The 24,890-nt window shown below is 41.7% G+C and overlaps 1 protein-coding gene across 2 annotated transcripts in view; it reads left to right on the forward strand.

Moving 5' to 3' along the window:
• LOC111954479 (cyclin-dependent kinase 19) overlaps positions 1-21,166 on the forward strand; it is a 66,910-nt gene extending 45,744 nt beyond the window's left edge. The window contains exons 7-13 of one of the 2 annotated variants that reach the window (XM_023974255.3): positions 4,812-4,955; positions 5,212-5,281; positions 5,466-5,538; positions 5,741-5,838; positions 6,186-6,264; positions 12,034-12,273; positions 14,639-21,166. In XM_023974255.3, the coding sequence (XP_023830023.1) occupies positions 4,812-4,955; positions 5,212-5,281; positions 5,466-5,538; positions 5,741-5,838; positions 6,186-6,264; positions 12,034-12,273; positions 14,639-14,755 (821 nt within the window). In that variant the 3' untranslated portion in view covers positions 14,756-21,166. The remainder of the gene's footprint in view (positions 1-4,811; positions 4,956-5,211; positions 5,282-5,465; positions 5,539-5,740; positions 5,839-6,185; positions 6,265-12,033; positions 12,274-14,638) is intronic. The other variant, XM_070435744.1, reaches the window with a different exon arrangement.
• Positions 21,167-24,890: the final 3,724 nt, after the last annotated feature.

Raw genomic sequence — 24,890 nt, forward strand, 5'->3', positions numbered from 1 at the left:
AAATCAGCCAAGACCGCAGAATTTTTTTTTTAGACCTCCACAAGTCTGGTTCATCCTTGGGAGCAATTTCCAAACGCCTGAAGGTACCACGCTCATCTGTACAATCAATAGTACGCAAGTATAAACACCACGGGACCACGCAGCCGCCATACCACTCAGGAAGGTAGGAAGGTGTTCTAGAGATGAACGTACTTTGGTGCGAAAAGTGCAAATCAATCCCAGAACAACAGGAAAGGACCTTGTGAAGATGCTGGAGGAAACCGGTACAAAAGTATCTATATCCACAGTAAAACGAGTCCTATATCGACATAACCTAAAAGGCCGCTCAGAAAGGAAGAGCCACTGCTCCTAAACCGCCATAAAAAAGCCAGACTARGGTTTGCAACTGCACATGGGGACTTTTTGGAGAAATGTCCTCTGGTCTGATGAAACAAAAATAGAACTGGTTGGCCATAATGGCCATCGTTATGTTTGGAGGAAAAACGGGGAGGATTGCAAGCCGAAGAACACCATCCCAACCGTGAAGCACGGGGGTGCCAATATCATGTTGTGGGGGTACTTTGCTGCAGGAGGGACTGATGCACTTCACAAAATAGATGGCATCATGAGGTGGGAAAATTATGTGGATATGTTGAATCAACATCTCAGGACGACAGGAAGTTAAACCTTGGTCGCAAATGGACAATGACCACAAGAATACTTCCAAAGTTGTGGCAAAATGGCTTAAGGACAACAAAGTCAAGGTATTGGAGTGGCCATCACAAAGCCCTGACCTCAATCCCATTCAGAATTTGTGGGCAGAACTGAAAAAGTGTGTGCAAGCAAGGAGGCCTACAAACCTGACTCAGTTACACCAGTTCTGTCAGGAGGAATGGGCCAAAATTCACCCAACTTATTGTGGGAAGCTTGTGGAAGGCTACCCAAAACGTTTGACCCAAGTTAAACAATTTAAAGGCAATGCTACCAGGTACTAATTGAGTGTGTGAACTTCTGACCCACTGGGAATGTGATGAAAGAAATAAAAGCTGAAATATGTCATTCTCTCCACTATTATTCTGACATTTCACATTGAAAAACTGAGTGTATTTGGCTAAGGTGTATGTAAACGTCTGACTTCAACTGTAGGTATGATGTTTATGCCTCTGTAACTTACCGAAGCACCTCCGCAACGCGTAATATTTTACAGCAAAGGCTACAGCAGAAGCAAACTCCTTTGTCGGCAACTCTTTTGTCCTCGCACATGCCCTTGTGAGCGTGATTGGCCCAGGAAACAATACATGTGTGCTGGTGGCTCCGTGGGGAAACTTGTGACGGCTCTCATATCTCTTCTGTGGGGAAACTTGTGACGGCTCTCATATCTCTTCTGTGGGGAAACTTTTTTAAACCTGTCTGAAGGCTCTCGTGTATTGGTGCACTTATGGCCTAAAAGACATTTGTTTATATGGGCAGAATATTGTATAAAATAAATAGATAAAAATGTGCTGCGTTTGTTGCCTTCCTTTTCGACAGTATAAAACAAATAAAACAGGGTTGGGCAAATAACTTTGAAACATGTAATCCATAAACCTACTAATACATTAATGAATCAATTAAAAACGTGCACATATAAAGAAAATGGTACTTCAATCTTGTAATAATTAATTTTCTTAGAATTTGCTCTATATAATCTAATTATCAATATAATCAAACTAGGCCTATGATATTTCCCTAAATAGGCCTAGCTACTCAAACATCATAATTGGCTTTAGCAAAGGCTGTGCAGGTTCATTCATTTTACAGCACACGCTGTGTTTGTTTAAGATAGGCTAATTATTGGGAGTTTTTTCACCGCTGTTTGTCGGCAGTCTTTCCATCGATTGGAGGAGTATTAGGCTATAGTGATCGGCTATGGAAAGTCTGTATCAATAGGCTACTAGTTGCATATTTTTGAATATGAAAAGGAGAAGTAACTATGACTGACCTGCACTGCACACAGGAAAGTGTCGAGACGACTGTGAGCTGATGGATCGGCTATGGAAAGTCTGTATCAATAGGCTACTAGTTGCATATTTTTGAATATGAAAAGGAGAAGTAACTATGACTGACCTGCACTGCACACAGGAAAGTGTCGAGACGACTGTGAGCTGATTGACCAGTAGGCTAGGTATGAATGTTCTGAAAGCATAATCATTGGAATACAAAACCCATTGATCCCTTTTGGGCTATCAGCGGAACAAAAGTATTGTTGAGTGTATGAGATAGTGTACTATTAACGGCAGTACCGCTTTATCAAATGTACATATTGATATTTTAGGCTGCGCCCGTGAAAACGTTTTTCTTTGGCACACAAATCCAAAATTGCAAAATCGAATGCTTCTGAGTGAAAGAGTCACCTAACTTGCGTGGTTTTTCAATAGGCTATGCATAGGCTAATAGACTTACATGTTGGATGCACATTTGGTATCCAGCTGTTTCGTTAGGCCTAGTGATATTGTCGACCACCCAGGAAATATTTTTCTGAATGACAGTCAAGTGACAAACCGCTGTTGTGATATGCCTATAGCACATGATGCAAAAACAGCCCGTGTGGAAAACGGTGTTCGGAAGAATGTCCAGAATATATTTGTCTCATTCGTTGTCAGTGAAGACAGTTGTGATCCAATACCAGTACATTTGTGTTGATTATCTGCTGTTGTCTGCTTGATTTGCAGCAGGGTCTAGAAGATTTAACAGGGAAAGCATCAAGGTAATGAGTTCATGTTTTCATATGTTTCTGTGCGTCGGATTGGACAATGAGTCTAGGCTATTGCGCGAACACCCAAGGTATTTTCCTTACTGTCATTCAGGAAATTTATTGACAACCGATGAGTAGCCTAGTGGGCTTATAAACAAATGATTTGGTGAATTTGGATGTTGTAAATCATGATGATGGTGATAACCCAGTAACAGATGGACTCCCATCCATTTAATCATAGAGGATCTTATTACCTTGTGTCTCTAAAATCACAATGTTTCCATTTCTATTGTCACGTGACACAGAATATTTTTTTATTGAAATTATCAAATGTCTACCTTTTACCAGATCCAAATATTTTAGCATGAGCTCATAAATTCAGTAGCCTATGCCACAAAATATAAATTTCTGCCCATATGAACTAATTGATTTTAGGCCATAGCCTAAAGAACAGCTAGCTATATGATTGAATGAAAAGCAGCAAATAGACAGAACATTGTTTTACATTCTTTAATAAAAGGCTCATAAACTGAAGCAGGCAACCGAAACTACAGCTCGCTTCAGTTTCCTTGCCAAATAGGCTTACAAGCAAACTCTGTATCTCGACAACGTTATTTACCATTCATTTTTATTGYGCACAGCATAATCTGAAACACAAACAAAACTGCAAATGCATCCATAAGCTTGATGTAATCATTGCATGTTAGGAATATGGGATTAAATACAAAACTCATTTCTAAACAGTAAAACAGATATGTATGAAAACACCCTCAAATAAAAGCTGATATTCTATACTGTCGCCTCATATATATATATATATATTCCTAACATGCAAAACATTTGATCTCAACAGATATGTATGAAAACACCCTCAAATAAAAGCTGATATTCTATACTCATATATATATATATGAGGCGACAGTATAGAATATCAGCTTTTATTTGAGGGTGTTTTCATACATATCTGTTGAGATCAAATGTTTTTTATATATATATATATANTATATATATATATATATATATATATATATATATATATATATATATAAAACATTTGATCTCAAATCCAAAATGCTGGAGTATAGAGCCAAATTAAATCTTTTAGCTTCACTGTCCGTTTGGACAATACACAGGAGAGTGTACATCAAAAGACATTCCAGAGAAGTTATTGTGTAACTTAATTATATTCATACCTAACACATGCTTCCTCTTTTGCAACCAAAGCACAGAGATTAGATGGAAATGAATTGAAAATCGACCAGCACAGACAGACCAGTAGGACTTTGCTCTTTTGATTTTTTTACTCAGACCATATTTGCACTTACAGTAATGAGAGTATGTCTAGCCTTTTGGGGGCCCTAAGCGATATTTGGTTGGGTCCGCCCCACCTCGCGGGCAAAACATTTTAGTGCCCCCCGTCTTGCCAGGGGATTTAGGTGATATATAGGTGATACGTTGATTTTGATTGAAACACCTCCAAATGGTACCACCTCACAACGCCAAATATGAAGATATAACCAAGAGCGGCGCAGTCTAAACTAGCAACGGTCACAGCAAATTAACATTCTTATTTAATCAACACTGTCAAGCACAAATATAGTAATGTTATATTGTAGTGAACAATCTAATGATTCATTCTATGTCATTTGTAATGACATAGTTTTCTTTTCCCTAAGTTTTGACATTCATTTGGTAGCACACCTTGAATTTTTCTCTACATGGACAGCAGTGAATGAACGGCCTACTGTATAGGAATGGCATATGTTACTCAATAGAGCCCCCCTGGCCGAAGTCAGGGTGTCTGCCATGATGCATATAGCAGGCCAACACACTGAAAGGCCCTAGGCATACACTACAGCCATCACATATGAGATTATATGAGTTTATGCACAGGGTTGCAGATGTAATTGCAGGGTACAGRCAAATTCCTAAGATTAATTCTTAAGAGGAAACTCCTGTGACTGTCCTGTCTCCATTAGTGTGAGAGATATTCGGATACACCTTCAAGTTTAGACGAGTCTCTTTTGTGTCCGCTCCTGCTAAGGTATAGGCCCGGACCACTCTGTTTAATTGCTAACTGCTTGTCTATCTGATGCAGACATTTGGGCGATTGGCTGCATCTTTGCGGAGCTGCTGACGTCCGAGCCCATCTTCCACTGTCGCCAGGAGGACATTAAGACCAGTAACCCCTTCCACCACGACCAGCTGGACAGGATATTCAGTGTCATGGGCTTCCCAGCAGGTCTGACCAGCACACACACACACACACACCTGATGAGACCATGTAGAACATTCATTAAGAACCCAGTTAGATTCTCACGGTCATGAAAGTCGTGACGTATAGTATTTTGGTAAAGTCCTCAACATCAACCTTGTCCTTGTCTTGTACTTGTTGTCGTACAATATGTACAGTAGATTACATTATCCTCTGAAGGCAGCAAGTATAAGAATTGGGTTAAAGTGACCTGAAGTTTTGTCTGTTTTTTGAATTTGGTCAGATAAAGATTGGGAGGACATCAGGAAGATGCCCGAGTACCCCACCCTTCAGAAAGACTTCAGGAGAACGACGTGAGTGGAGAAGGCTTGACATTCTGACCGTACCTGGGCTTTCTCGGCTATCAAAAGATACCTGAACCCCTCTCACACATCGAACATCACATTTGAACCTTTCTCTCAGGCTGACAGCCTTCTGAGACTATTCAATTGCTATAAGATGTCTGTTTTACATGTGCTGTGCTTCACCCATTCACAGGTATGCAAATAGCAGCCTCATCAAATACATGGAGAAGCATAAAGTCAAACCTGAAAGCAAGGTTTTCCTGTTGGTAAGCACACTGTCTAGTAACTAGTATATTCTTGAACTTCATTTGCCAGTTTATGGAGGGCATGCTACTGCTACCTTGATTTACACTGGAGAGTATATGATAAGGACCAATCTAGATATAAGAGCTGTAAAACCAATAAGCCTGGCTGGCTGATTGGGTTTGCTTGGCACCACTAACTTAGTGTTCATCCACCACTTTTCAGCTCCAGAAACTCCTCACAATGGACCCCACCAAAAGGATTACTTCTGAACAGGCACTGCAGGACCCCTATTTCCTGGAGGACCCCTTACCAACCTCAGAGTGAGACCTACTAAACTTTATTTTCCAAACTCGGTCATTATCATAGCCACCCTCTCCACACATGAACCCATTCACATCGTCATCGTGAGAAGTCTGTTTGATAAACTAACAATGGAGGTCGTTGCTTCAGTGAACTTAAAACAGAGCACTTCCAAATCATTCCTTGAATTGTGATTTCATAGTCTGGTATGTTTTGAATTTCTAGATTCCTGTTTTTATCTTGGTCAGCCTGGTTGTGATTTGGTTTCTTGACATTGATTTTTTTATTTGTACGCACCACACCCAGCTACTCAGTTATTTCACAAACAACTGATTGTGTGTATCCCTCGTTTCATTTTCTCCTGTAGTGTATTTGCCGGATGTCAGATACCTTACCCGAAACGAGAGTTTCTGAACGAAGATGAGCCGGAAGAGAAAACAGAGAAGGTAAATAGAGTTTTGGTGGAATGGTTTGGGCTATAGACTAAAAGTGAAATACTAGGATATGCATCGAGAACCCCTCACAATTGACAATCCTTAGCCATTTGCTGTTATTAACAACTGCCATCATGCTGTCTAAAAATACCCAAAACACCTTAACCCCTTACACTCGTGGGAATTGGCCTACGGTGCATTCGGAAAGTATTCAGACCCCTTGACTTTTTCCACATTTTGTTACGTTACAGCCTTATTCTAAAATTGATTGAATAGTTTTTTTCCCCTCATCAATATACACACAATACCCATAATGACAAAGCAAAAACAGTTTTAAAGATTTTTTTCCTAATAAAAAAAAAAWAWAWACATTTACATAACTATTCAGACCTTTTACTTAGTACTTTGTTGAAGCACCTTTGGCAGTGATTACAGCCTCGAGTCTTCTTGGGTATGACCTACAAGCTTGGTACACCTGTATTTGGGGAGTTTCTCCCATTCTTCTCTGCAGATCCTCTCAAGCTCTGTCAGGTTGGATGGGGAGCGTTGCTGCACAGCTATTTTCAGGTCTCTCCAGAGATGTTCCAGAGATGTTCGATTGGGCTCTGGCTGGGACACTCAAGGACATTGAGACTTGTCCCGAAGACACTCCTGCGTTGTTTTGGCTGTGTGCTTAGGGTCATTGTCCTGTTGGAAGGTGAACCTTCACCCCGGTCTGAGGTCCTGAGCGCCCCGGAGAAGGTTTTCATTTTGGATCTCTCTGTACTTTGCGCCATTCATCTTTGCCTCGATCCTGACTAGTCTCCCAGTCCCTGCCTACCTGACCAAGGCCCTTCTCCCATGATTGCTCAGTTTGTCAGGGCGGCCAGCTGTAGGAAGAGTCTTGGTGGTTCCAAACTTCTTCCATTTAAGAATGGTTGAGGCCACTGTGTTCTTGGGGACCTTCAATGCTGAAAAAATAAATTGGTACCCTTCCCCATGTCTGTCCCTCGACACAATCCTGTCTCGGAGCTCTACGGACAATTCCTTCGACCTCATGGCTTGCTTTTTGCTCTGACATTGTGTGCATTTGCACTGTCAACTGTGTGACCTTATATAGACAGGTGTGTGCCTTTCCAAATCATGTCCAATCAATTGAGTTCACCACAGGTGGACTCCAATCAAGTTGTAGAAACATACTTTCCGAATGCACTGTATATAGATAGGGATAAATTGAAATGTGTCTTACAGAAGGAATATGGAAAGCATATGCATAACCATGGTGGCAATGAAAAGGGAACAGTTTGGAGATTATTGGAAAGTTATTAGACTAAATGTGAGGCCAAAACAGTTCATCTGACACAAGACTGAATCCAAACATTACACTGTTGATTTTATGTGCATTTTACATTTACTGTACTTTTCGACACATTTGAAGAATGAAAATACTCTGGATACATTCAGTAACATAAGAATATTAATGGAAATGTGGGTAGGTGCAACATTAGACAAGAGGGAGAGTTCTAACTGGTGTCTCCAAGTGGCCACACGCCTCTCCAAAGTGTGCACAGGTCCTACGTAATGCATTTTATGACTCAAAGAAGAGTCTCTCATAGCTATGCCYTTGAGGAACTAGAGCCAGCAGACTTGTCGTGGTTTTCTTTGGAACACAGCCCTGCATCCCCGCCTTTACACAATCCCTGTTGTTGTTTACACGTTCCAAAAACGTTCCATTTATAAATCACAATCTGGTCATGTCGGCATCACTTCAAATTCCATTGCCAACATGTCAAGCTAAATTACGCCTTTATATGTAAGTCCCTCTTGTTTTATTATTTTTAATTTTTTAAGGAACTCAGTCAGACTTTCAACTTACTCTTCAAAGTTGTAATAATTTCGAAATTGCACCTTGTGCATTCAACTAAGTAGTGCATCAGCAGTTTCTCTTATCATTGCAGACCTTAGCTATTTTTAACTCCAAATCAACTAGCCCATCTCTGTTTTTTAGGCCATAGATGTATTTTTTTGTTGTTGGTGTAAATGTATTTTTTTTTTTACCCCTTTTTCTCCCCAATTTCGTGGTATCCAATTGGTTGTTAGTCTTGTCTCATCGATGCAACTCCCATGCGGACTTTGGAGAGGCGAAGGTCGAGAGTCGTGCGTCCTCCGAAACACTACTCAACCAAGCCGCACTGCTTCTTGACACAATGCCTGCTTAACCCGGAAGCCAGCCACACCAATGTGTCGGAGGAAACACAGTACACCTGGCGACCGTGTCAGCGTGCATGCGCCCGGCCCGCCACTGGAGTTGCTAGAGCACGATGGGACAAGGACATCCCTGCCGGCCAAACCCACCCCTAACCCGGATGACGCTGGGCCAATTGTACGCCGCCCCATGGGTCTCCCGGTCACAGCCAGCTGCGACAGAGCCTGGACTCGATGCCAGGATCTCTAGTGGCACAGCTAGCACTGCGATGCAGTGCCTTAGACCACTGCGCCACTCAGGAGGCTAGGCCATTGATTTTGTTGTAATGTTTGAGTCACTCAGCTATCACGTGAACACACACAAGACATGGCAAAATGAGGGAAGGGGTTTGGGACCCACTTGCCTAAGACACTGCCTCCGGATCACATATAATGCTGCAGCAAAGCATCTGGATCACATATCCCGCTGCAGCATGAGCTTCCGGATCACATATCCCGCTGCAGCAATGAGCCTCAGGATCACATATCCTGCTGCGCATGGCTTCCGGATCACATATCCGCTGCCGCATGAGCCTCAGGATCACATATCCTGCTGCAGCATGAGCCTCCGGATCACATATCCCGCTGCCGCATGAGCTCAGGATCAGACATATGCCTGCTGCAGCATGAGCCTCCGGATCACATATCCCGCTGCCGCATGAGCCTCAGGATCACATATCCCGCTGCAGCATGAGCCTCCGGATCACATATCCCACTTCAGCATGAGTTCACATCTGATCCACTTTCATCTCTACTTGTGTCCTATGCACTAAAGGAGTCAGTGTTTTAGGAGAAGGAATGGCATGCCATGGGATAATAAGGACAAGCTGCACAAACAGCAGCAGCTGCACCCAGCACTCCAGAAGAGGACCACTGACCTCTGGAAGTGAAGGCACTCCAGTTAGCCTGCCCCCTGATAGCACACGGGCTAAATAAAGATAAGAAAATAAAAGAAGTTAGGTAAAACTGAATTCGTCAGGTGGTGGTCTATAGTTCATAGGCCACCGGTGGATGAGTGAGATACGAATCAAGAGGAAATCCCAGGCCTTCTCTGTCATACACTCTCGATGCATACCTCCAGGGCCGCAACTTTAACTGGGGACATGTGCCCCCCCCACCCACACACTCTGTAATTGCATTTTTGCCCCCCCAGTTTTATCATTGGAATGTGATACAAAACGAGGTAACGGTGTGCTTTAGGATAATGTGGACGCCTCCGAGTGGTCGGGTAGGCTGTTTGGAGTGTTTATCCGGCTGGATAAAAAAAAAATATATATAAAAAATGTCACCCCCCACTTCTAAAACCAAAGTTGCACCCCTGCATTTCTCACTAAGCTCTCTATGCATATCTCACTTAAGGTAAATCTCACTAATGTTGAGCCTTTCCCCTGATAGAAGATAGGCTACAGACTATTTGGACAATAGTCTTACTGATCATGTAGGCTGGCTGGTTCCGCAGCATGAGTATCTAACACCATGTTATGAATATGCCAGACCATACAGAAAGCAGGTGCTTGTATGACACCGAGCCAAATCAGTGTATACGAGGTGAAAGGGAGTGCATGTGTGTACTACAGCCAGAAAGATACCAGTCCCCTCCTCACAGAGCGGTTTCTGCCATTCCACAGCCCTACATCACATTAGCAGCTGTTTTCAAGTAGGCAACACCTGATACAAGTGTTGCCTCAGAGCAGCCGTCATGAAGGCTGCAGGGCCTCTGCCAACCTGGGCCAAGAGGGTATGAGAGGGACTCATTGTTTTCCAGTTGTGTAAAAAGTACCCAACTGTCATACTTGATTAAAAGTATAGATACCTTAATAGAAAATGACTCAAGTAAAAGTCACCCAGTAAAATTCTACTTCAGTAAAATTCTAAAAGTATTTGGTTTAAAATATAKTTAAAACTTCTCTGGGATAGGGGGCAGCATTTTCACTTTTGGATGAATAGCGTGCCCATAGTAAACTGCCTCCTACTCAGTCCCAGATGCTAATATATGCATATTAGTATTAGTATTGGATAGAAAACACATTGAAGTTTCTAAAACTGTTTGAATCATGTCTGTGACTATAACAGAACTTATTTGCCAGGCAAAACACTGAGGACAAACCATTCAGATMTAAAAAAWWTTGAGGTCACTCTCTTTTCAATTGGATTTCATTGGGAATCCAGATTTCTAAGGGACCTTCCTGCAGTTCCTATCGCTTCCACTGGATGTCAACAGTCTTTAGAAATTGGTTGAGGTTTTTCCTTTGAGAAATGAAGAAGTAGCCATGTTCAGAATGAGGTTCGAGTGAAGTGTACTGTTTGTTAGAGGCGTGTGACCAGAAAGCATGCTACACATTGTTTTCCTCCGGTATTGAACACAGATCATCCCGTCTTCAATTTTATCGATTATTTACGTAAAAAAATACCTAAAGTTGTATTACAACAGTAATTTGAAATGTTTGGACAAAGCTTACAGGTACCTTTGTAGTCATGTTGAGCGAGTTGGAACCGGTGTTTTTCTGGATCAAACGCGCCAAATAAATGGACATTTTGGATATATATCGATGGAATTAATCGAACAAAAGGACCATTTGTGATGTTTATGGGACATATTGGAGTGCCAACAGAAGAAGCTCGTCAAAGGTAAGGCATGAATTATATCTTTATTCTGCGTTTTGTGTCGCGCCGGGAGGTTTGAAATATGATGGTCTGTGATTGTTTGCTGGGGTGCTATCCTCAGATAATAGCATTGTTTGCTTTCGCCGTAAAGCATTTTTGAAATCTGACACGTTGGCTGGATTCACAACAAGTGTAGCTTTAATTTGGTATATTGAATGTGTGATTTCATGAAAGTAAATTTTTTATAGTAATTTATTTGCTTCTACACCTGCATTACTAGCTGTTTGGGGTTTTAGGCTGGGTGTCTGTACAGCACTTCGAGATATTAGCTGATGTACGAAGGGCTATATAAAATAAAATTGATTGATTGATTGATTGATTGAATTTGGCGCTCTGCATTTTCACTGGATMTTGGCCAGGTGGGACGCTACCGTCCCACATATCCCAGAGAGGTTTTAAGTATCAAAAGTAAAATTAMAAATAATTTCACATTCCTTATATTTGGAAATCCATGGGCACATTCAGACATCATTTACAAACGAAGCATGTGTGTTTAGAAGCATGTGTGTTGGAAACCATGTATTTGATACCATTCCACTCCAGCCAGGTGCCACCCACCTCCTGTGGTTGAGAAGTGGTAAGCTGGGCTGAGGACTCTGAGCAAACAAACCCCTGACCACAATACTGGGTACAATGATGGATCAGTGAAACATTGTTCATTTGGCTGTTGTTGCACAGCAATGTTGCCTTGATGCCATTTTCTGAGTGAGCATTTTCCATAGTGACCTTATTGACATTGTGTATGAATGTCTGACTACACTGTTACTCAAAGGAATCTGTGAGTGTGTTGGTGCACAATGGCAGATTACAACATTACAACAGAGTTATACTCGAAGGAACCTGTCAGGGTGTCAGTCTCTAACTGAACACTTGTGTGTGTTTGTCCTCCATCAGAACCAGGCCCAACAGCACCAGCAGACGACAGCCCAGGCCCAGACCCAGCAGCAGAGCGGCACCCAGCAAGCCTCCACCCAACAGACCTCTGCCCAGACCAATGGTAACACAGGTGCTACGGGAGCCAACAAAGGTGGAGGCCTCCAGCACGGCCAGGACCAGGGGCCTCCAAACAAGAAACCTCGGATCGGGCCCTCTGGGGCCTCCTCCGGCACTGGGGTCCACCAGTCCGAGTACCAGGTTAGAGTTTTTACAGCTATACACTTATCCATAATGTTACTGTCCATTTTCGTTGAAAGGAGATGAAAGGCGTAGACATCGCTTCAGTCACCAATGGTTGATCGCTTGTGGTTGTTGTCTTTTGAGGAGCATGCCTACATTTATTATCTGGAGTTGAGATTTAAATGTGTTTAATCCAAATGTCAGCAAATGTAATTGATTCAAAATGTCAACATATTACTGCATCCAAAATGTCAATATAGGCCCTTGGGAGACCCGAAGGAACTAGTGTTCCTTTATTGATGATTAACAACAGGTTCCTTTATTGATGATTTGACTAGAGAGCAAAGATACGTACAGCAGGGGATGTCAGGGACGTGCAACACTTGTGAAAAGACACAACAACCTCAACTCAGACCAGAGCGGAGCATTGTGCTATCTAGTGGGAATACAGGTCATGTTATATCAGGATGATAGTGTCCTTCCTCTAGTTCGCACTAGCCTGCTGATAAAGGTGTAAGCAAAACATCGTGCCCTATCACTGTTGTTCCCCCTCTTGGCGCTTGCTCTATCTTTTGGSGGGGGGGGGGGGGGGGSGGAYACTCTACAAGGTGTCAAAAGCTTTCCACAAGGTTGAAGGGATTATAGCTTTCACTTGGTCAGTCTGTCATGGAAAGAACAGGTGTCCTTAATGTTTTGTACACTCAGTGTATAAAGTGGGTAGTGGAATTAATAGTATGTATTAGAACAGCAGAGTTGACTGTGTGTGTGTGTAAGGGTTGGATGCGTGGGTAGTCCATGCAAATCATCTCTAATGTGCAGATAGTCTCTAAGGTGGTTTAACCTTTCAGCAGTCTGATGGCCTGGTGGAAGAAGCTACTCCGATACCGCTTGCCAGATGGTAACAGAGTGAACAGTCCGTGGCTCGGGTGACTGGAGTAGTGACTGATAAAGGGGACAGAGTGGAGAATGTGGTAGAGAGGAAGAGAGAGTCTTATTACGTATGAGGAAGGTGAGATAAAGGTGACCTCCCTGACCTTGTCCGGACCACAACTGTGGTCTGTTCAGAGGTGTCTCCTGGCTTGGCCCGGGCCGTGTGGGGTGCTGCTAGACTGACTGACTGACTAGGCTATATTTAGCAGGGGGCTGAGGCTGCATGTGGACAGCTGCTGGGCTCTTCAAATTCAAGACTCACCAGAACAGATGTATAAATATCCCCTTGCTTTCTGGATGGGCAGACCGAGTGGAACAGAGAGCTAGCTTGCTGTGGCGTCACATTCCGCGCCCTAATTTTCTCCTCATTGATCACTCTCCCCGAGGCTATGGTATCCCAATGTGCACCACTCGCTCCCCCTCTCTCTCTGTGAGTGCGGATAGATAGACTGATAGACAGGGTTGCGTGGGGTTGCAGTCAGAGATGTATGGGAGTATGTCTTTTTTTACGAGGTCTCCATACTTCAGGAGTTTCAGCCACGTTCTGCTCCCATCCCCTCCACCCTCCACCAAAGCCCTCTGGGTCCCAGTCCAGCAGCAGGTCCTCAGGGCCACTCTGGTGGCTCAGAAGAAGGGTTTCTCATCTGAAGGCCAGTGACTTCTGCCTTTTTTTTGTTGCCTTTTTAGGACATTTGGCCTTAGGCCCAGTCTGAGCTGGTTAAAGTGAGTCACGGTCCGTAATCAGTCATCTGATTCAGAGCCGGCTTTCTTTATAGCTGTAGTATAAGGTGGTTAGGTAGCCCTTCTTTTGATATCTATTGATGTGGTGGCTCAGTCCCCCAGATCATTTATTTATTCAGACCCACAAAAGCAATCATAGGAATCATTGAGAAAAGTACAGAGCACAAAGAAACGGTCCTGTTTTTACGTCATGAAACAATAAAACATGCAGCAGGTTTTTGGCATCAGCCACTTGTGCACGTTTTGCTATGTCGCGTGATATACAGTATACTGTTTAGGATATAGAATTGTCATGGCGTTGTAAATTGCTCCGAATTGGGTTGGTAGTCTCTTGCTCATTCTGTTATAAATCGGTGAGAAGTAGACCACATCTTTGGATGCCAAGTAAAACAACAGTGGAAAGCCACAGAGGTATGTTGATCAACACTACAGATCTGTGGCAATGCGTCATGCTTTTCTATAGGACTCATTCTTGATCTGTAAATTATTCAGCCAGCTTTACAATTGAAAACATTGCCAACAAAAGTCATTCCCCTCCCTCAAGGTCTCCCAAGGTACAGTTATTGAATTATTTATTCTCAAACCCCATGCAAGGTTGAAATATACAATGGTATTTTCCAGTGGTGCTGACTGATAAATAATTAATGACAGGGGTCTCTAGACATCAACGGTTTACTATTTCCTCTCCATTCTTTTCTTTTCTCTTCTCCAGCACTCCAGCTCCCGCCTTGGATACCAAAGCAACGTCCAAGGTTCCACTCAGTCCCAGGGATACTCGTCGTCATCCCAGCAGAGCTCACAGTACTCCCACCAATCACACCGCTACTGAGGCTCCGAGAACTGCTCTCCAAATCAACAGCAGGGGCCTCTCCCAAACTTAACCTTCGACCTCAAACAAACCTTAGCATAGCCTCTCATCTCCCTCATCCTGATCAGACCTCATCATATGTCAGATCATTCCAACAACGCAACAGTCACTTCTCTCCTCCTTCATGCCAGCCTTACTACACAGAGTGACCCTGGCCTCACTTCCACCCAATGCCCTCACACTTACCGGTGGGCACTGCAATATGAAGGCAAAACTCAACATAGGAACCAAAAACAAACCCTGCCTCCTAAGGGCATAGGACAAGATTTTCTATTATTATCAAGTGACGAAATCTGTTGATACTAGATTATAAGACGGAAACACATCAGGTGCAACTTTGACTACACACGCCTACTACACAAAGACTACGAATCACAGTACTTACAAAAAAACATGTTCTTCAAGAGGAAGAATTGCAGCTCTGTTCATATATAAATATATATAAATACTATATAGTACCTTTTTCTATTCATTTAACYAGACACTTTTTTTTGCTTGTTTGCGAAGTGGAGTTTAAGTTTACTTTGATCGTTGATGTTTTTGTAAATGTTGTTCGATATTGACAAAGGAAAATAGCCCTTTGCTGTCATCACTTACCTTCACTGTACATTTATTTACCCTGGATATCTATTATATACAGATAGCAATCAAAGCAAAAGAAAGAAAATGAGCCAYCACTTTCCTGATGATAAAACAAGACAGAATCTTCTATTCTCCCGTTGGCTTGGAATCACATTTGTATAAGAGAAAGTCAGCTCTTTAGCTGATGTCATTGCAGGGAACTATGAAATACACCATTTATTTTAATCTTGTTATATTAATATTTAGGGTTTTCTACTTTTAGGCCTTTGTTTGTCTAGATTTGTAGTCTAAAAGTCTGCATTGGAAGGAAATGTTTCTGCAGCAAGTTATGTAATCTTTAATTGTCTCCAACAACTCTAGGTACCGCATGTCGTCAGACAGGTTACAACTACCAAGCTACTCTTTACCATGGGTCGTATCCATCAAGGAAACATTTGTTGGTGAATCTGAACGATCTCATTTCAAGCTGGAAGTGTTTAAGTGTGTTGAGGTGCCTCTTTGTGGACACCTTTGCTTGACGGATCTTACCATGGACCCGAAGGTCACTGAAGGTCACTGAAGGTGTGCGTCGTCATCATACTGGGAAGCCAAAAGTGTGTATGTTCCAGAGACTGTTACTGCCTGATAGTTTTTTGTTGTTAATGTAATGTTCTACATTTTTATTTCTCATTATTGCCCTTTACAGTTTCAGTTTGTATTTTCTCTTATTCAGTCGAAGGACTGCACTGCTGAACGGATCTGCAAAGAGCTGGAACAAATATGGGGTGAATTATTATGCCCCGTCCTCTTCAACTCCACAACGCTGGTTGCGCACTGAGTATAAACCAAGGCAGAGAAGTGGTTTCTTATAGTATTTATCCTTTGAAAACTAGTTGACTGGAACTGTATGTGTGTGCCCAAACACACCGAGATAGACGGACATGGAATAAGGCAGCCACTTTAGCTTGTTCTGTGACTGGTGAAGGGATGTAGAAACACTGACATGTACTGGCCATTGAGAGAACTGGACCTCTTTTGCGGCAATGGTGAAAATGTGTGATTTTTTTAAACGATTATTTTAACGGCCTTTAGTGATGTTCAAAAATCATCAGCCATGTTCAACTGGTATATATTGATGATGATGATGATTAACACTGTCCTTTTGTTGCCAAAGGAGAGAGAGACTTATTCTGTTTTCTATCGTAAGAATATTCACAGCCACAATGCAAGGTACTATTATTTCATGTATGTACATGTATTTCCCAACTGATAGACTGCTCTCTGTGAAGCTGTTTGCTTCTGACAGTGATACTGCACAGATCTTCAGTGATGTATTGGTCTATTATCTCCGGCTCAGTCCAACATGTTTAGAGAGCCCGTCGTATTGATAGTTCTGCTGTTGACCACCGTCTGGCTGTCTCTCTCCTCACACATATCCGATGTGTTTCTCAGCACTCCCAGCTTACTGAATCACAGTTACAGTATATCTTAGGTGTGTTGAGGTGAACGCCAAAAGACCAGATGAGCAAAAAGGACTGCTCCCTCCTTGTTCAACATGAGTTCCTAATAGTCGCCCAGAATGTTTTGCATGTCGGATTGACTGTTTCTTTGATGTTGATACAATGTCAATGTATTGGTTTGGTATTTTCCCGATGGTCTGGTAGGCACACAGGCCCGGTGGATTAACAACCACCTTCACAGAACAGTGGTGTTTTCTCGGGAACAAAACCAGCAGCTATTCAYAGGTTTTTTCTCTTTTTTTCTATGGCATGTATTTGAAGTATAGTTGAAGAGCATTAAGAATGAATTAGATACTGTTTCTCAATTTTCATCTCCACACAAACGAGGTATCAAAAGTATTATTCATTGTGCGGCTCCAACAGGTGATAGTGGGGTAAATAACTCTCAAACAGTTCCTATGCAAAATCAAAGAGAAAAGCTTTCACTTGCACAATGCTTCAGTGTTACTATGAAAGCATGCAGTTGAGTTATCTTCTGGTTTTGAAAATGATTGGGATATCCATTCCTTATTGTAAATCTAATGTTGAATWTTGTAATTGAAGAAGGCATTCACTTGTTTCTTACAGCACTGTTAATTGTACTCTAAATGAAATATTGTTAAGAAAAAAATGCATATATAGTATACATTATACAATCATATGTATTATTTCCATATACAGTGCCTTCAGAAAGTATTCATACCCATTGACTTATTCCACATTTTGTTGTTACAGCCTGAATTCAAAATGGCTGAAGTATATATATATAATTTTTCTCACTCATCTACACACAATTACACATGTATTTATTTTATTTTTATTTGACCTTTATTTGACTAGACAAGTCGGTTAAGAACAAATTCTTATTTACAATGACTGCTAAACCCTAACCCGGACGACGCTGGGCCCTATGGGACTCCCAATCACGGCCGGTTGTGATACAGCCTGGAATCGAACCAGTGTCTGAGTGATGCCTCTAGCACTGAGATGCAATGTTTTTAGAAATGTTAGCAAATTTATTGAAAATGAAAATGAAATACAAAAATATATAATTTACATAAGTTCACACCCCTGAGTCAATACTTTGTAGAAGCACCTTTGGCAGCGATTACAGCTGTGAGTCTATCTGGGTATGTCTCTAAGAGCTTTACACATCTGGATTGTACAATATTTACCCATTATTATTTTCTAAATTCTTCAAGCTATGCCAAATTGGTCATTGATCATTGCTAGACAACCATTTTCAGGTCTTCCCATAGAATTTCAAGAAGATTTAAGTTTAACTGTAACTCGGCCACTCAGGAACATTCACTGTCTTCTTGGTAAGGAACTCCAGTGTAGATTTGACCTTGTGTTTTAGGTTATTGTCCTGCTGTAAGATGAATTCATCTGCCAGTGTCTGGTAGAAATCAGACTGAACCAGGTGTTTTTGCCTGTGCTTATCTCCATTCCGTTTATTTTTTATATCCTGAAAAGCTCCCCAGTCCTTAACGATTACAATCATACCCATAACATGATGCAGCCACCACTATGCTAATGCAAGTGGTATTCAGTAATGTGTTGTATTGGATTTGCCCCAAACATAACACTTTGTGTTCAGGACAAGAAGTTAATTGCTTTGCTACATTTTTTTGCAGTTTTATTACTTTAGTGCCTTGTTGCAAACAGGATGCATATTTTGGGATAGGTTTTATTCTGTTCAGGCTTCCTTCTTTTCACTCTGTCAATTAGGTTATTATTGTGGAGTAACTACGATGTTGTTGATCAATCCTCAGTTTTCTCCTATCACATCCATTAAACTCTGTAATTGTTTTAAAGTCACCACTGGCCTCGTGGTGAAATCCCTGAGCGGTTTCCTTGAGTTAGGAAGGACACCTTTATCTTTGTAGTGACTCAGTGTATTGATACACCATCCAAAGTGTAAGTAATAACTTCACCATGTTCAAAGGGATATTCAATGTCTGTTTTTTTGTTTTGTTTTTTCAACTACCAATAGGTGCCCTTCTTTGCGAGGCATTGGAAAGCCTTTCTGGTCTTTGTGGTTGAATCTGTGTTTGAAATTCACTGCTTGACTGAGGGACCTTACAGATAATTGTATGTGTGGGGTACAGAGATGAGGTWGTCATTCAAAACTCATGTTGAACACTATTATTGCACACAGAGTGAGTCCGTGCAACTTATTTTGTGACATGTTTAGCAATATTTTACTCAAATTATTTTGGGCTTACCATGACAAATGGGTTGAAATCTTATTGACTCAAGACATTTTAGCTTTTTATTTGTAATTCATTTGTAAATATTTTGAAAGACATAATTCCAATTTGGCTTTATGGGGTATTGGGTCTAGGCCAGTGACCAACAAAATCTAAATGTGATCCATTTAAATTCAGGCTGTAACACAACAAAATGTGGAAAAAGTCAAGGTGTGTGAATACTTTCTGAAGGCACTCTGTATATACAGTATATATGAATAATACCCATGTTTTAGAGCTTTCCTCTTCTTGCCTTAATGATGCAGTAGCTAGAAATAGACGGGCACCTCTGTTCAACAGAGCCTGAATCACTAAAATGACCAATCTACCATAAACCTGCTTGTCAACTTGATAGCTCCTAGTTTTTTCAAAGGAAATGATTCTCTAGAAAAACATATGAAATAATGAATCTAGTTGGATACTGTGTGATGCAACATTCAGTCTATAGAGTCCAGGGACTTTCTCTCACATCAGCACAAACTCCTCAGTTTGACAGGGTTGAAACAAGGCATTTTTTTACGTGGGGACAGTGCCTTTTTAGTGTTTATGTTTAAAGTTGCCATCACATGATGGGATGTTCAGGATTGTGTTTATTTCTCCTTGTCCTATGCTTTCTGATCTGTTATAATACTTTTGAGTTTGTTTCTGTATTTGTTGTTTTGTTGTCATCTACAATGTAGGGTCTGTTATTTTCAAAATGACAGCAAGCGGTTAAATATCAAATGAGTTCAATATGTCCCATCTCTAATTTAATGACTGCAAAAAGTACAACGTAGGATGATTTTGCATTTTCTATTCTAATTAATATTGTCCTAAAATGCTGTACATGTCAACACATTTTAATCATTTCTCATTGAAACATATTGATATGATCATTTTCTTTGAATGCACTGTTATTAGCTGAAATATTTAGTGGTAAATGAAAAGTATTTCACGTTTTTGTTTTTTCATGTCTTGTTTAGACACTAAACATATGGAAGTTGTATAAAAGTTCTATGCCAGACAAAGCTTTTTTAGGAGTTCTTACCTTTTGTGTGGACATCCTAAAGATACACACTAGTAATGAATACACATATAAATGATAGTGCACCTCTAGGTCTGTACCTCTTCACGTTCCCCCTTTACTAGTGTTGCATGTACCTCCCTTTTCCAAATCAGAATTTAAGCACTTATCATCCCCCCTCTCAACAGTCTGTACAGAAAGACAGACACTCCCATTTGCAAAGTGCTCCTGTGATACGTCAAAATGCCTTCTGAGAAGCTGTTTAGGTCTCTTGTGCATGTTGCGTGGTGCTCTCTGTCCTCCAGTATGAAACCAATTTACCCATTTAACCAGAGCATGCGATTTCAAGTCTCACAGAAAGACAAAAAGCAACATAATTGTTTGTGCATGTTTATGTCAAGGAGCCCTCCTCATCTCTAAGGGGTACATCCCACATGGCACCTTATTTACATCATAGTGCACCACTTTGGGATGCAGTGCACTACATTGGGACGCAACCTAAGTTGTATTAAGACATGAAGTGATCCACCATGTTGTGGTCCACATTCTCTTTTGGCTCCATGGCATGAGACAACCATGCTTTGCAGGTCTGGGTGTCTGTCAATTCTAAAACATTTTCTGTGTGTGTAAATGTGTGTGTGGCCACACAGACAACGTTCAAAATACACACATGGCCTAATGTATTTTGTTTCCATAGCTTTCATAAGTAAGGCAATAGCACAGTGCAGGAAATAAAAATAACACATTTATTCAGCTGGTTTTAGCTACGTTGTCCTAATTTCACTGTACAAATGACTGTTAAATGAGAAAAAAGTCACGTATATTTATTTTAAAACTGAGTGTACAAAACATGAAGGACACCTGCTCTTTCCATGACATCGACTAGCCAGGTGAATCCAGGTGAAAGCTATGATCCCTTATTGATGTGACTTGTTAAATCCACTTCAATCACTTTAAAAAGCTGCTGGCAACTCAATATTACGAAGGTGTTCTTAATGTTTTGTACACTCAGTGTATATCCTCTATTGTAATAAAATCTATTTTGCTTCAGATAGCATGTCTGGTTCAATCCAATGTCCTGAGTTTGAGTGTAAACAGCTGTGTGTCAGTTTCTAGTGTGAGAGATGTGCCAGTGCCACACTGTCTGATATCTTTGTGTCATTGGATCTTATCCACAGGGCTTGTGGTATGGCAATTTATATCTAGCTTAGTCTTGTTTTGAGCTGTTCTGAGACAAATAATGTTAACTTGGATGCTTGGGTCAATTGGAATGCATGGGTCAAATGGGAGGAACCAGGGTTTACATTTTACAGGATTTTTATTATCTTGATATCTGGATATTGAAATACTCAACTATGGTCACAGTAACACTGATACAGTACAACTTGCAACACGGATGAAGAATGTAGGTGGTGTTCTCTTGCTTGGCCACAGGGTGTCATAAGTGAGCTGCATYATTTTCCAGCTGCAATCCAGTCAGGTGGCATGATGGGGTCTTTTTAATAGTCTGACTAGACTGTGTTTTGAGACACCTTATTTTAAGCCATGCTTGAACAAACTATTATCTAAGCAAGTGAAAATGCAACAATATACAGTGTTTTTCCCTACATTTCACCAGCTTTAATTTCTCTACCTGTACCTTTTCAAGCACCTGGAGAGAGAAAGAGGAAGATATGACTGGTTTCAAATACATTTTATTCATGAAGACTTTCTATAGTTCAATATTTAAAAATCTATATTTAAAATCAAGCCCTGTCACATTAACTGTCTACACTGTGTTATGCATCTGCACAGGATTCCATGAGATGTGTCAAATTGGTGCCACATTCAAGGTCATTTTATTGTCTGGGAACCACTGGAGACTGGACAGTGAGACCAGTCCAGGCAGGGCAAGCAATTATCAATCATGCAGCCATGAGGAACGGACCAAGSGTGTGTCCCAAATTGCACCCTATTCACTTTATAGTGCATTAAATAGGGAATAGTGTTCCATTTAGGACAGCGCCCGTGTGAACTCCCAGGCCCCTGATGTATTACTCGTCCTATCACTTCGAGAAATGTATGAGCCGGAGGGCTCTCCACAGAATGTATTAACACAGATGGGATCCCATTTGTCTCAAGGTGCCCCTCCCAGGGTGAGTTATTGTGCCACACCTTCCCATCACACACACACACACACCGCCCTGCTTGCCTGGCGTCTTTCTACAGATTCTCCATCCAGTGAGACTGAACATGTCTGAGTTGCACAGCAGTGACCAACTCCCCATACAGCAGCCAAACACTGACTCCCTGGACACATGGGTCAAATTCCTCCTATTCACTGTCTCATGACCCTGTTATAGAGGCTCAGTGGCCCATATTAGGCAGACAGACAGTAAAACACCTGTGCTTTCAGCTCCAGTGGAGAGGCTACAGCATCAGTGAAAGCTCTAAGGGAGTCACATGGTCATCAGTTATGGATGTGGAGTCCACTGCTTGAACGCCGACTAAGGAATCATCTAAAGGGAAAGGTCACCTAGTGAGACTAACTTTCCATCCTCGTTTGGGGGAAGTTATTGCTAGCCCTATGTTGCCTAGCTATGAGCCTCAGGGAACATCCCAGGGGAGAGATTATGTTGGTTTCTGGTTGTGTGTCCTCTCCAGAAGTAGCCAGTGGTGGTTGTTCCCTCAGACCCCTAAAGGTTGGGAGGGAGGAATGCTGGGCTGATCTACAGAGGGTCAGGCTGACTGTGTTGGGGGAGAGCAGCATATCTAGATCCAGATCTCAGCCCTTAAGCCACCCAACTCTACTGTTTAAAGAAGCACAGCACTGCTTGGTGGGTAGGGCTACGTTTGACAACAGAAACGTTAAAACACCCAATTAAGCGGCAAAGTCTTACAATTCATTTATTGGTTAAAACTGGCAWATGAACTGTTGAATTAAAACCCAAATTCATAAAATTGGATTTGCTTAGATATTTGGTAATATGTATGGGATAATCAACGAGGGTCTATGCGTTCTATCGAAAAGAATGGAGGACTTGGAAGGTGTGTTCCACGACGCGCTACCGGAGTGAACTGACCTTCCACAGAGTTGCATTACTTTACGGAGAGCGCATATAGCCCCGAGTTGATTATCCCTTTTATACCAAATGTAACACTAGAAATGTGTTCAACATCCACTGAAGTAGCTAACAGGTTAAACTGCATAGCTACAGTACAATTGTTGCCAAACCATCAGTCCTAGCTTGCCATTATGAAAATCGAATTCAACAATGCCAACTATTTTTTCAATTCGACCTTTGCTTTCAAAAGCAGCTCAAACAAGAATGAAGAATGAACTATAGCGATTGAATACTGTGCATTATAGGGAATTATACAATGGGTGGGTCTAATCCTGAATGCAGATTGGATAAAACCCCATTCCATCCGGTGTCTATTCCACAAGTTACCACCAGCTAAAGCTAGGATGTTAAAATGCCTATTTACTCTGTTCCATCTGACTGCGCAATCCACTGACTATATATTGTGGAAATATGAAATAGTATGAATCAATTAATCAAAATAATGTTTTTAATAAAAATATTATTATTTTAATATGTTGGTAACCCGTTATATAAAAGTAATAATGCCCTCAAAGCCGTGTTTATAGGATATATTGGCACGGTATTATCACTTAGATAATGCACGCTCTAGAATGTCCTTCAAGACAATCAGAAACAACTATTCAACAATGCCATGGTATAACTTGTTATATTATTATAACAACACTTATTAGTAAGCATATAATTGCTTGTTTAGGAACTGAAAACCGATATGGAGTGCAAATTCTCCCTGTACCTATAATTACTGTCAGTGCTCTGTAAAACTCATAAAGGAGAATAACAGTTTCTCTGTGCTTAGAATGTCCCGTCCAACATCCCCTCATGCTGCTGATCCCTGAAGAGGACTGGGTAACATTCCTGTCCTCACCTCCCCATTCGCCTCCCCCTAAGACACACACACACACACAAAACCCCTCCTGCCGCCTAAGTACGCTCCTCCACAAGCCTTGTTTCACACTTGTTAGTAGGAGAGAAACTATACCTGCTGCAAGGTCAGTGGACACTGGATAGGCACATTGGGCGCCTAAAGTTTGCTCGGAGCAGAACAATGAGTGGAGACCCGCAGCCGCTGCAAACTAAATCACCACTGTTGACCCAAGACAGGCAGGCTGTCCTCAGACCGTGAGAAAAGCGCCTCTTTCCATGCCAGGAATGTGGGTGGCCGGCCTTGTTTCCCAGGAAGCCTATCTGAGGAGTGCGCTGCAGGACATAGCCCCACCACATGCAGTGGCGTGGCTTTGTTTTTGACTGCAGTCTTATTTTTTGGCATGAGCTGCACTTTTCCTCCCCTCTGTCCCCCTATCAAGTTGTCACTGTGATAATCTATGTGCTCGAAGACCAGTACAGCATGTGCATGAGAAGGAAGGGATTTGGTAACAGTGTAAAGCTCCTTATGACATTCTGTGAAATATTCTTCACCTTGACGCAAGGCAGGGCGATGTGGCCAGGGCGACAGCCAGGGAGTATGACCAGGGCCACCCCTTTCTCTCTTGATGTTTGACTGGGAGGTGCCAATGCACCCTGTCCAGTGTCTACCTCTATCCCACACATGGCACTTGCAGAATGAGACAAAGCCACTTCATAAAATTCCTATCCAACATAGTGTTAAGTTATTGGACGTTTTTTGGAAGTTTAAAAATTACATATCTTTTGATGACTCATTGACTGCCCCTCCCCTTTGACATACACACGGAGTAT

This window comes from Salvelinus sp. IW2-2015, linkage group LG28 (genome assembly GCF_002910315.2).
Source record: "Salvelinus sp. IW2-2015 linkage group LG28, ASM291031v2, whole genome shotgun sequence".
Classification (NCBI taxonomy): Eukaryota; Metazoa; Chordata; class Actinopteri; order Salmoniformes; family Salmonidae; genus Salvelinus; species Salvelinus sp. IW2-2015.